This window comes from Sinocyclocheilus anshuiensis, unplaced genomic scaffold, assembly GCF_001515605.1.
Source record: "Sinocyclocheilus anshuiensis isolate Anshui unplaced genomic scaffold, SAMN03320099.WGS_v1.1 scaffold1455, whole genome shotgun sequence".
Classification (NCBI taxonomy): Eukaryota; Metazoa; Chordata; class Actinopteri; order Cypriniformes; family Cyprinidae; genus Sinocyclocheilus; species Sinocyclocheilus anshuiensis.
In genome coordinates, this window is record NW_015541012.1 from 364360 (window position 1) to 377640 (window position 13281).

The following is a 13281-nucleotide window of genomic DNA, read 5'->3' on the forward strand; positions in this document are numbered from 1 at the left end:
TCTGAAAGAAGAAAGTCACATACACCTAGGATGCTTTGAGGGTGAGTAAAACACAGGTTAATTTTAATTTTTGGGTGAACTAACCCTTTAAGTATCTTTTAAATATATTATTCTTTTAAAGTATATTATTTCCATAAGTGTACTTCTTTTTCACAATGTCCTTTTGAGAACAAATCCTGCAGCTTGTTCAGCAGTCACCCAACAATTCATTTACAATTTATGGAGGATTAGAAATCCCCATTAACTCGGTCTTTGATCCCTGCTGAAAGCTGGATCAAAATATAGTAATGGGGAGAGTTCTGGTCACATATACCCATCTACACTAACCTGATATTACTGGTACTGAGACAAACAGAGTTACTATCAATCTGAGACAGCCATTCGATATAAAGAAGAGCACTGCACTTACTGACAGCATCCATAATCACTACCCAAAGTAAACAGTTGGTATTTATGCAGTGCAGTATTACTCTTCAGCCAGCTTGAGCTGTGTCTGTTCTCACAGGTCCACAGGACTGTAAAATGGGCATCTGTCTTAATAGCATTGAATTCTGTGAAATGCAGAATCTAAAGAGCTGGGATACTATTGCAGCCAGGAGACTTGTTGTATCTCAGATATGTCTTTATCAGCGCTGTATAAAATCTGACAGTAATGATGTGTTTTGGAGGAAGAGTTTATGTCTTTCAACAGCTTACAAAATAACACCAGACCAGTGTTGGACTGACATTTTAGCCCAATTGCAACAAATGATTCTCTCTGCTGTAAAGAAAAGTGGGGTTTCTGCATGGGGCACAGATTACAAATCAGGCCAATGAGTCCAATGTTTTGGGGCCTCTGTTTACCAGCTGAGAGGCCCACGGTGGTCTGACATATGCAAACAAAAAGCTGCAGAAGTCAAATTTATATAGGCTAGATACCAGAGTGAACATAATTTCTTATAGGGGTCGACTGATATGTGTTTTTAAGGGCCAATGCCGATATTGATTATTACAGATAAAGTAGACCGATAACCGATATTTTGAACCGATATATATGTCTGGTGTAAAAATTGTAATTAATGTCAAAATGAATTACATTAAATAATAAGGGCTCTGACAAAAACTTTCTTTAAATGCTTTTAAATTATTTTATCGGCAAATTGGTTTTGAAAATGCAGAAAAAGCTTAATATCGGCACCGATAATCGGTCGACCCCTAATTTATAATATTAGCGATTTGATTTCTTGCCATTTGGACATTACAGGACAATATTTTGTCACAAAAGCTCTTCAAGTGCTGTTTGAGAAATTGAGAAAAGTTGACAGGTACACTAATGGATAACAGGGCTGACATTCAACTTGTGGTGGACAAGAACTCATCAGAGAGAGAAGTCTGACAAATTTTTTCCTTTATTTGAGTTTTAATCTAACCTATACAAGAAACATGGAGTGCTATTTGTACCTGCCGGAGAGTCTTCAGCATCTCTGTCGCCTCATCGTGTTTCCCCTGCTTTGCCATCAGCATCATCTCTTGTATCATCCCGATGCGCCGCTGGTAGGGAGGAGGAGTCCCGCTGCTCCTCAGTCTGTCTCCTGACCTCAACATTATAGAAGTAAGGATGTCTCCTCGCTCTTTCGTGGGGGTCCGTTTCCATCCCGTGCTCTGAGGGCTCGATCCTGCCTCCTGTCCTGCAGCCTTTGTTTGCTTCGCTCCCATGTTTGGTTACAGATTCTCACCCTGGAAAAGGGCCTCCAGGCTGGGCATACTTTCAAAATGATTTCACAGTTAACTATTAAAAGTCTTTTAACTGTATGTTAGATTACATTTTGTAAGAAACGAATGAAAATAAGAAATAAGCCTTAGCGTTCCTATAAAGTTTATTGGAGAACAGTGTTTTAAAAGTCGTTCTGCTCACCTGTCATCTCTCACCTGGCAGAGAAAATATACTTACATTAAGATCAATGTGAATTCATATAATAAAATTATAAAAACTTGCATCCAATGGTATTTCAGTAAAATCTTTTTCACAAAGTGCTCATTCACAGGGTGTAAATTATGGGGGAGGTTTGTCAAACCCCCTAATTAAGGCATGAATCACCCCAAAGAAAAGTTGGGGGTCTTAAAAATGTATTTTAACATAAGCATTTATACGTTTCAACAGCGTTCGAACAACGTTTCAATAACCACAAAAGTTACAATCGCGAACAGAAAACGCCTCTGCATAGGTAACCATAGCAACAGCTGCTCCATCGATGCTTGTATCGGGCGGTGTGCATCAATAAAACACTGTACTGTCGTTATTTCTCACATTACCATGGATATACACATCACAAATATGTCACAAACATAGTTTTGTTTTGTTTAAAACGTCTTAACGGTTAATCGCGCTAGGGGCGCAAAAAGATCGTTAGGGCTGCGCGAAACGAACCGATTACGCTCAGAAAATTACTTAAAAAGTTGACTCCACTGCGCACATTTCTCATCCAATTTCCCACCAAAACTGTGCTTTACTACACATAACGTTCAACTTTCACATCCTTCACATGTGACACGTGTAACGACGCTTGTTTACTCTTTAGAATCCTCCGTTTGCACGCGCAAAATTATTAGAAATTTTTATAAGGCGGCAAAACATGTGTTTCATTCCAAACTACTCGTATTTCAGCCCAACTAGGTCATAGTTTATCTCTTCTGTCAAAAACTCCAGTGATCCTCGATTCCCTCAGGTAGGGAACAGGTCTGATGAAGCCTGCGGCATGACCGCAGATTAAAGAAGATCAGTCCCGCAAACCTCACGAAACTCTCTCAGTCCGGTTCAACAGAATTCTAGCACGACCTTACGGAAGGATGATTCGTTTTCCGCCCGTATTTTTATTTCAGTCGTTATTAGTGCGTGTTTAACATCGCAGTTCCTCCGCAGTCTCTCATACACACACGATGAGTTTAGTCGATGGCGAGCAGTACTGCTGTGAGCAAGGGCATGTAAATATTTACGTCGTCCGTCACTGTTTTCCTCCGCGCTGAAGTCATTCCTGTATTTTCTTCCACGCAGCCCGCAGGAATATCACTGTTCACTGCTAAAATGTGCCATGTCGAATTAATTCCCGCTTTGATATGACCTCTCCCCAGGTGTGTCCCGTCTGAGGGTAGGGTGTGTTCAGAGGAGAGCGGCTGAACGGTCTCTCATCACTCAGATGGAGCGGGGAGGCGCTGGGTCTGGACACAGGCTGTGTGGGAGGGGTGGAGCGGTCTGCAACATCCTCCACTTGTGTTTCAATCTTTAGTCGAGAATGCACCACTGCTGGTACAGTAAACCAAGTGGAGCAGATGGTCGCTATTGGGACTGCTCCAGTTCTGCACTATAGTATATAATACTATATACGTTAGTACTTTAAAGGAAATGAAAGAATCATTCATACATTTGGGCATATCCCTGTATATTCGTAGTCATAGATTCTCAAGTTATTTTTTTTTATCGTTGACTTGTGCACTACGTTAATAGTTAGCCTTTCTTTGCTGACATCTGGTGTTTAACACATGGCATGTCATCTGCTGCAAATTTTTTTGTTCTTATATGGAAAATTTGGTATTGAAAAAGTTATAAAACACTCAAAGGAATGGTTCACTCAAAATGAAAATGTGTCTGTACTCAGGCTCAGGTCATTCAAGATGTAGATGAGTTTTTGTCCACCAGAACAGATTTGGTGAAATTTAGCATTACATCACTTGGTCAGCAATGGATCCTTTGCAGTGAATGGGTGCTGTCAGAATGAGAGTCCAAAGAGCTGATAAAAACATCACAATAGTCCACAAATCTATAGTCGAGAATGCACCACTGCTGGTACAGTAAACCAAGTGAAGCAGATGGTCGCTATTGGGACTGCTCCAGTTCTGCACTATAGGACGTTAGTACTTTAAAGGAAATGAAAGAATCATTCATACATTTGGGCATATCCCTGTATATTCGTAGTCATAGATTCTCAAGTTATTTTTTTTTATCGTTGACTTGTGCACTACGTTAATAGTTAGCCTTTCTTTGCTGACATCTGGTGTTTAACACATGGCATGTCATCTGCTGCAAATTTTTTTGTTCTTATATGGAAAATTTGGTATTGAAAAAGTTATAAAACACTCAAAGGAATGGTTCACTCAAAATGAAAATGTGTCTGTACTCAGGCTCAGGTCATTCAAGATGTAGATGAGTTTTTGTCCACCAGAACAGATTTGGTGAAATTTAGCATTACATCACTTGGTCAGCAATGGATCCTTTGCAGTGAATGGGTGCTGTCAGAATGAGAGTCCAAAGAGCTGATAAAAACATCACAATAGTCCACATGGCTCCAGTCCATCAGTTAACATCTTGTGAAGTGAAAAGCTGCGTGTTAGTAAGAAACAAATCCATCATAAAATCATTTTAACTTTAAATCATCACTTCTTGCTAAAATACCAGTCCATAATCTATAATGTGCTCCAGTGAAAAAGTCTAGTTCCTGTTGTCCTCTCACAACAAAATCCAACAAAATATTTGTTCAGAACAGTTTTTGTTTGTAAATGGTGCTTGATCTGTGCATATTTCTCTATTGATTCAGATGAGACGTTTCACTGGAGAAAGCAATATTGTGGACATTGGACTTGGAAGCAACACTTTGAAATGAAAAACACCGTAATGATAGATTTGATTATTATAAACACACAGCTTATTGCTTCACAGTACGTTAATTGATAGACTGGAGTCGTGTGGATTACTGTGACATTTTCATCAGCTGTTCGGACTCTTTGGCATCCATTCAATGCAGAGGATCCATTGGTAAATAAGTGATGCAATGCTAAATTTAATCCAAATCCAAATCTGTGATGAAGAATTTTTCTACATTTCGGATGGTAAATTTTTATTTTTGGGTTAACTATTCCTTTGAATGTTCTATGAAATATTATTTAAGGTAAATATATCACATAGCAAATGTAAAATGTAAAGTAAGTAACTGACCTGACATATTGATCCTCTTTCAAGTCATTTATTTGTAGAGAACAGCAGCAGCTATTGGAATACCATATCAATCATAATAAAAAAACAGGAAATTGGAAATGTCATTTTATTTATGCTTTTACAAACATATTTACAGTAAACAGTAAAGCGGCTCATCATCCAGTAGTTTAATCCAAATATATGATCAAAGGTTGGTTTCAAGATGATGATCTCTAATACAGTTCTTTCTTAGTCAAACCACATTTCACTGGCTGACTTTGGCATGGCCTTAGAATAATCTTTGCAGCAAGCCATTAAGTAGACTATTTGCATTTGGAGAAAACACATTTGGAGAATGTCCACCGACTGTCTTCTCCAGAATATAAGTAAGGAATTCATTATAAAAGGGGTTTAAACTTAAAGATAACAAATAAATAGAAAAAAAAAGTCCCATTCAAATTCTCTCAATACGGCCTTTCGAGATGCAAGAGTTTGAAAGAATCAGTTGGCCATGTCCCCATCGCACACTTGCATCACACCATTTAATAAGATCAACTCCTCATTTCAACTTGCGATTCCTTTTTTTCCTTTTAAGATATGCGGTTGCTACAACTATTCAGTGCTGCATTCAGAAACGGAAAGATGCTTTACTAAAACCATTGTATATTCAAGGAGCACTGATAAGGAAGGTAAAACGTGGATCTCCAAGGGAACAGCCTGTAGAGATGCTGAGCTGAGGTAGGCCCATAGGTACAGGTCTATTACAAGGGATAGCCAGTAGGGGAAGCTTTGTCATACTTATTGCTCTCAAGTGAAAAAGGTGGAATGCGCACATCAAAGTGTGAGCCATCTGTCCTCTCAAAACAGAATGTCCCCCTAAACAAGGAAACAAAACGTGATGTTCATGCGTCATTATTGAAACACAACATAGCTGAGTGAAAAATAGAACGTACATCACATCAGACACCAAAAACAATCATTCAGCCATCCAGTCTTAACAGGTGGAACACATTTCCTGTCTACATGATTTAAAAAAAAATGTACAGTTAGCAATAGCATGGTTTGTAAGAGTATGTTGATAATCTCACCACATGTGTCCACTGGGTGCTTGAAGTGAAACATGACTGCTGTATTGAAATGCTGGCTGTTCTCTTGACAAAACAGGTTCCTGGTGAGATAATGACGGATTGCATTCAGCAAACAAATAATTTTTTCCATAGTTTTTAATTCTGGATTATGCTTTTGCTAATTAATAACCTTGCCAACCACTCCTCTGCCACGGACTGTTTCCAGAGTCCCTGAGAGACTGAAGATCCTCCAGTGTCTTTCCCTGAGTTGAACCACCTCATTGCCCAGGTTCTCCAGACGGATGCAGTACCGCCACTGAGGAAAACATTAACATATTATCTCTAACAGGTCACCAATGACCATTCTATATATATATAACACTTTTATTGAGTTATTATAAAAAAACATAATTAGGTAATTTTGCCTACCCAATACACATGGGAGTTTTGAGCATCCTGTTGACATACAAAAACAAGTCAAAATCAAGACCACAAGTTACATTCATTTTACTTCCATACATATTATATATAAATTAAAATTATACATAAACAATGCTTCTCTTCAGCAAGCATGCATCAAATTGATCAAAACTGACAGTAAAGACATTTATAATGATGCAAAAGATTTAAAATTTCAAATAATCGCTGTTCTTTTGAACTTTCTGTTCATCAAAGAATCCTGAAAAAACATGGTTTCTACAAAAATATTATGTAGCATAACTGTTTTTTAACATCAATAAGAAATGTATCTTCATCAACAAATTAGACTGATTTCTGAAAGATCATTTGACACTGAAGACTGGAGTAATGATCAAATTCAGCTTTGCCATCACAATACATTGCTTAAGAGTAATACATTACTTTTTCAACAATGTATTGTAATAATATCTGATCAAATAAATGCAGCCTTGGTGAGCATAGAAGATCATTAAAAAATTTACAGAACCCAAACTTTTCAAAAATAGTGTATAGACCTTAATCCGGTTAGACGCCATATTGACTTTAACGCAAATGAAAACATGGCTGTGAGGGATAGACTTACAGCCTTTACAATGGAACACACTATATAAAGGTCCTATATCATACATTTCTCAACTCATAACTTTTAAAACGGTTTAATCATGTTTTTGCTTCTGAAAGATTTTTTTTTTTAGGAAAGAGGTTTTATCAGCTAAATAATGGTATGTTGTTAAACAACAGCACAGTCCACTGAACTTCTATCCCTCACAGCCTCTTTTCATTCCTGTCAAAAATTAATTATGGCGCTATCCTGACTAAGGTCTGTAATACTTGATAATGTATGCATTCAGTAAGTTTACTGCAACCTGCAATAAGAAACTGTTGCAACACATAGCAACCCTCTGTTCTTACTCTCATGCCCATGTAGAAGGGGATGACAGTGACACGGATGTTCTCTGTGGTTTCGCGGTGCACATCTGAGAGCTCTAGCCAGGGGTGGTTCTTCTCCTGCCAGGCCAGTAGGGTATCTCTTGCAGTAAACAGAGGATCTAAATAAACAGTATAAATGCAATCCAAAAGAAAGATTTTATCAGTAAAGGTTTGAATACTGTTGCAAAAGTATAAGTGGACTAGTTACTTCTGGAGGGGTTAAACATGAGGAAGCGTTCAAACAGCTCATGCTGGATAGGAACTTGCTCAGTGGAGTTGTAAGGCAGGATGTCTTCATGACTCACATAATCCAGACCTGAAAGACACAAGCAGACGAGGAAGAAATGAACAGGATGAGTAAAACGCAACCGACAGATAATGGAACTTTTATAAAAAATAAATAAATAAATAAAAATGCTGCCCACTATATAATTGAATATTTAAGTGACTGATCACAAGAGTTTACCTGGAATTGCATACAGGGCCCTGCTATCATCATGATTGGCCAGAAACGTAACTGCTTCAGTCTGAGATCGCTGAGACTAATGGTGACAAAAACACAGTCACATAAGTTGAAAATGGACTCATGATTGCACTAAACTCAGCAAATCATCCAAGACAAACGTGAATGCATTGATTATTTCATACTAACATAATAAACAGATGCAGCAAAGAAAAAAAAAGCATATATAGATCAAATATATACGCTACTGTTCAAAATTTTGGTGTCAGTAAGATTTTTGAAATGTTTTTGAAAGAAGTCTCTCATAGTCCCCGATGCTGCATTTACTTGATTGAAAAAATACATTAAAAATAGTAATATGGTAAAATATTATTCTTATTTGAATATATTTTAAAGTGTATTCTTTTCATGATATTTTGGTGAATAGAAAGTTCAAAAGAACAGCATTTATTTGAAGTAGAAATCTTTTGTATCCTTATAAAAATGTATTTGATGTCATTTTAGATTTATTTTATTTGTCCTTGCTTAATAAAAGTATTATTTTCTTTCAAAAAAGAAAAAAAATCTTACTGACCCAAACTTTCGAACCTTATATTGCAATGAAGTTGTAAGCTATTTTCTGTCAGAAGTGAATGAGCCTTCTGATTCATTAGTCGCTCTAAGTAAAAACTAGAAGAATAAAGTGTAATAAACAGTAAAAGTATTTGCGCTACAAACCAGTGTGTTTGTGACTGCAATAATAAATTTAAGCTATATGATAAAAATGACCAGTTTGCAATTTCAAGCGGCATAACAGACAAAACAGTTTTTAAACTGCTAATATAACTGGAAATGGATTATAAACGGAATATAACTGGAAATATTCAAGTTTCAAATGGCCGCAAGCATTCTTAAGTAAAAAAAAAAATGTGGACAATGATATATTTTTAGGTGACATATCATGAAAATCTGACTTTTCCAGGTTTTAAGTGCTATAATCAGGTCCCCGGTGCATCTACTAACCAAGGAAACATGAAAAAGATTAACCCAGTAACTTTGCTTTAGTAAGCCTTTTTCTGCAAGCGTCGGAGAAAACGAGAGCGTTAGATTTCGCTCCCTTGGTGACGTGGCAAAGGGATCTCATTATAATATTACCGCCCCTTAATCTGTAAGTTTACACCCACAGCACTGTCATTTGATTTCGCAAGTGACAACGGTGTACTAGTTCTAATGCCATGGCGAAAGTTTGAGCAACACATGCTAACTGTTCTGTCTTTGGCTGCACAGATGAGCACAGAACACTATTTACAGTCCCAACCTCAGAGCAGACAAGAGAGCAGTGGATTTATTGATTTATTTAATGTATATTGCTGCTGCCACACAGATCTCAAATAAACATGCGATTTATTTCCCAGCTGTTTACCTTCACAGACATAACCGACTGTCTTTTGTAACTCATGTGTGTTTTTATGTAAACTTGTGTGTGAATGAGAACTTATGCTGCGTTCAAGTCCTCCTGGGACGTTCGTACTTACGAGTTGACAAGTCATAATTACAATGTCAGGTGCGTTCAATTCAGTTTAGTTGGCACAAGATGGCGGTGTACCTTCTTTTAATAAAATACAAGAAGAAAAAACGTACAATGTCACTGCTTAATACCTATAAGTACTGTGATTTATGTTTTACTTTGGCAATCTCTCGGTCTCCCTCTGTCAGACATGCAGTTCTACAGTAAAAAATAGAAAAACACTGATAAATGATAGCATTTTTTTACTTGGATTTCATTAACTAGCTGCGTAATAATCAGAACCAAAACAGGTGTTTTTAGCAGGTACGAGCTGTAATGGCGCAGCTCTATTCTGGAAAATGGGGAGCAGCAGCTAATTTGCATTTAAAGAGACAAAAAAGCGTGTTTCTGCTTCCACTCAAAATAGGCATTTTCAAAATGATACCATAAATGATCTGTGGAGTATTTTGAGCTGAAACTTCACAGACACATTCTGGGGACACCTGAGACTTATATTACATACTGTAAAAAGGGGCATAATATGTCTCCTTTAAGAAGCATGGCTTAAGTGTTCAAACATGTTATGGGGCAATATGTACACTACCTTAGTTCACTATTTGCAGATGCCGTTTGATGCCACTTACTATGTGAGGGCAGTCTCTGGTGTCTATGAGGACCTGGTAGTATGTATGCATATTGCCCTTCACTTCTTTCGACCCATGGCCCACAGAGTCTGGCTTGCTGAAAAAGCAAACAACAAACAGGACCATTGAGCTGTAACACAAACCAAATCATTTAATCAGGTATAAGCCTAAAAACGTCCTTCACTACATACCTGTCAGCAGCAGCAGCAGGACTAACATCTCGATCATAAAGACGAGCGTGCCAAGGGAATAACACAATGCCTCTATAGCCAAAAACACTGTGTAGGAATAGCTGTGGATTGCACATTTAGAATTAGAATATTGACATCAGAGAAATCAGAATCAAGGGTTTTGTAATTAAAATGTTCACTGACCTGACCAGTTTCATATTTGCCGTGCTGCTTCAGAGCTTCAAATACTCCAACAGGCTCCAGTATTTTCCCTTCCGGTCTGTTTCTGAATCAATTAAAAAAATATATAAATTGTAATATCCCATTGTGGGATACCAATACAGCAAGAAATATTTCAAAATGTATTTCACGGGCAAGAAAATAGATTTCCAATCTTACAGTAGCCTACAATTTAGAAATAGTAGGAATAGCCCACTAGAGATCAAAAATAGATTCTTAATGATTTAATAATGTTTAATGTTTTTAATATATTGTAATTTTTTTGGAACATTGTTAAGTATGTTCCTTGTAAAGTATGTTTTTCTTCAGATGTGACATATGTGAAAGTATTTTCTTGGATTGAAATATATGGAGGGAAAAATATAATTTTAAATGTTCAAACATATATTTAATTTTTTTTTTTTTTTTTTTTCAAAAATGTAAAAAAAAAATGGCCAAAAATATTGGTAGAAAATATATTTACAGAAATATGTTTTGGAACAAAAAAAAATATTTTTGGTCATTTTTTTGTATGTGTGTGTAAATATGTATGTATGTGTATATATATATATAATTTAATATCAGCTATATATGTATGGGATAGTAGATGATACCATTGAATTCAACATCCCAGCCAACTTGTGGTCAACTAGGTTGAATATTGTGCAACATCTGAAAAAAAAAAAGGATTTGGACACAGACCACATCGAACCTGAAAGTTTCACAGTGAACTAAACTAGACAGACGTGTGCGGACCACAGAAATAGAACTTATTTACTGTCTGTTGGCTCAGGCCCAGACTGTCACTTATGTAATCAAGAATGGCTTTGGGGGGTTTGAAAGCAAGGCTGAGGCTTGTCCTTCTTGTTGGCCTCGTTTTGTGTATTGGTATCTGTCCTATTCCAACAGCATTTTAAACTCAATTCAAAAGCAGTGTGATTAACACATCTGATTCATGATTCAGGCGTCCAGCCAAGCTGTACAACCACAAAGTTGAGCAGTGAAACAATATGGCAATAGTGTTGCAGTTATGCAAACATGTGAATCCTTCAAACTATAGCAACAGCTAATATTAAACACATGACAGCTGATATTAAATTCTTAATAAACATGAATGCATTTCACAGACACATCGTAAAACTATTTACTGTCATAATTTGCTGAAACTACAGCTCTGCGCAGTTAAGAAACAGGAGGACATGGTAGGACGTTCGGTTCGCTTCACTAGCTCTTACCGTGATGACATGAACCTCGTCTGTTGAAAACTGGACAACCCGCAGGCTGAACACAACGGCTGGGCTCTTTTCGGATCGAATCCGCTGCTGAAGTCTATTGCACTCAGTGTTCTGTGAATGCATTTGTGCTGGTTATATTTACTAGCAGTGGACAATAAGCCCCGTCGTATTGCACACGCTGCCATCTTTAGCTATCTGCACACGAACAGAGAATGAGGAGTTACGTCACGATCTTTTCACTCCGCATTGCATTTCGGGAAGGCGCCGCCATATTAGCAGGATACGCTATCCGTTCCCATGGTTACTTCTCATTCTCTATAAGGATAAATGCTTATCTTTTGTTTTGTTTTTGCCTTTAAGTTAAACAACCATTAATTCTTCATTGTATCGTTTGCAGGGAAGAGAAGCTATTTTATCGCACTGCATGATATGCACTGCATTTCTCTCTTAGGTTTTGTAGAATTTGGTTTACAGTGTTTACCCGATTAGCTTGACTACAGTGTCGCTCGCTGCTGCTTCAGCCATCATATGGTACATTATCCAAATAAAAGTGTGTTCAACAAGCTGACAGAAGTCCATCCATTGCTTTGTTGGAAACTTTTAAATGACAAAGTTTCCCAGAACTCAAAGCGGCGTTACGTCACATTCTCATTCTTTACACATGGACATAATCAAAATCATACATGTTAAACCCAAATCTCACATTTAAAGCGCGTGAAATTCAGAAATATTGAAAAGTACAAGTTTGAAATGACACTTAATTAAGTTATTACTTTTATTGCAATTTGGACACTACAAAGTGGCACACAATTTCTGCTCGTTCATTCTCGTCAGTGTGTACATTCCACCGCAAGCGCACGTGAGCTCCGCTTTACAGAAACTCGCTGATCAGATCACAGACACAGTTCTGTTACACTGTGGAAGCTTCTGTCACGAAAACAAATTCCTCATATGTGTAAACATACCTGGCAATAAAGCTCATTCTGATTCTGATTCTGATTCTGATTCTGATTTCCCATAATGCATTGCGACCGGAACACATCGATACTACACATAGGTCATGTTAACCATAGACATAATAGACAAAATACACATTTATTATGTCTATGATGTTAACGTTCTGTTTGGCCTGTCACGATAACAACTTTTTGTTGTGCGATATATTGCCCCAGAAATAATTGCGATAAGCGATATTATTGCCATTTTTTAATGTAACAACATAATAATGCAAGAAGGCCTACACACTTCCAAATGACAACAAACTTTTGATTTTTAAGAATATTTAGATCATGGAAATGAAGTATCAAAATACTAGATACCTTAAAAAACCTGAATAAGTACTAAATAAAAAATGTTCAACAAAAAGTGCAAGTAGAAAAAATGAAAAATGCACAAATAACTTGTATGGAGATTCTTCCATCTTCAGATTTTCCCCTGACCTTCTTTTCTCTTTAAATTAAGGGTGCACCATTGACTGTATGCACACTATTGCTGAAAAACACAATTACTACTTAGCAGTCAGATGTCCGTATGCACAAAGGCACAGATCCCTAAACAAGGCCATATCTGCAGATGAAACTTTGTTTGTAGAAGCATTTTTTAAATTTGAACTAGCACCTCATGACTACACCACGTTATGTACGAGAAGCTGCAAAAGACACAG

At 37.2% G+C, this 13281-nt stretch overlaps 2 protein-coding genes across 4 annotated transcripts in view; both read right to left on the reverse strand.

Moving 5' to 3' along the window:
- Window positions 1-3201, reverse strand: part of LOC107690424 (leucine-rich repeat-containing protein 75A-like) — a 23360-nt gene extending 20159 nt beyond the window's left edge. Inside the window, exon 1 of the mRNA XM_016488756.1 lies at window positions 1441-3201. Within this exon, the coding sequence (XP_016344242.1) occupies window positions 1441-1695 (255 nt within the window). The 5' untranslated portion in view covers window positions 1696-3201. The remainder of the gene's footprint in view (window positions 1-1440) is intronic.
- A 2068-nt stretch (window positions 3202-5269) lies between these two features.
- LOC107690426 (polymerase delta-interacting protein 2-like) lies at window positions 5270-12429 on the reverse strand. Of its 3 annotated transcripts, none has more exons than XM_016488761.1 (12): window positions 12392-12429; window positions 11619-11813; window positions 10369-10444; window positions 10186-10286; window positions 9995-10091; window positions 7868-7943; window positions 7610-7717; window positions 7384-7520; window positions 6442-6468; window positions 6203-6328; window positions 6034-6113; window positions 5270-5821 (listed from the first exon to the last, which is right to left on the reverse strand). In XM_016488761.1, the coding sequence occupies exons 2-12, from the start codon at window positions 11801-11803 to the stop codon at window positions 5707-5709; spliced, it is 1128 nt and encodes a 375-aa protein (XP_016344247.1). In that variant the 5' UTR covers window positions 11804-11813; window positions 12392-12429; the 3' UTR covers window positions 5270-5706. The 3 variants fall into 3 exon arrangements, with proteins under 3 accessions (XP_016344247.1, XP_016344245.1, XP_016344246.1); XM_016488759.1 differs by having other exon boundaries at window positions 10369-10450; XM_016488760.1 differs by having other exon boundaries at window positions 10369-10450; window positions 12374-12395.
- Window positions 12430-13281: the final 852 nt, after the last annotated feature.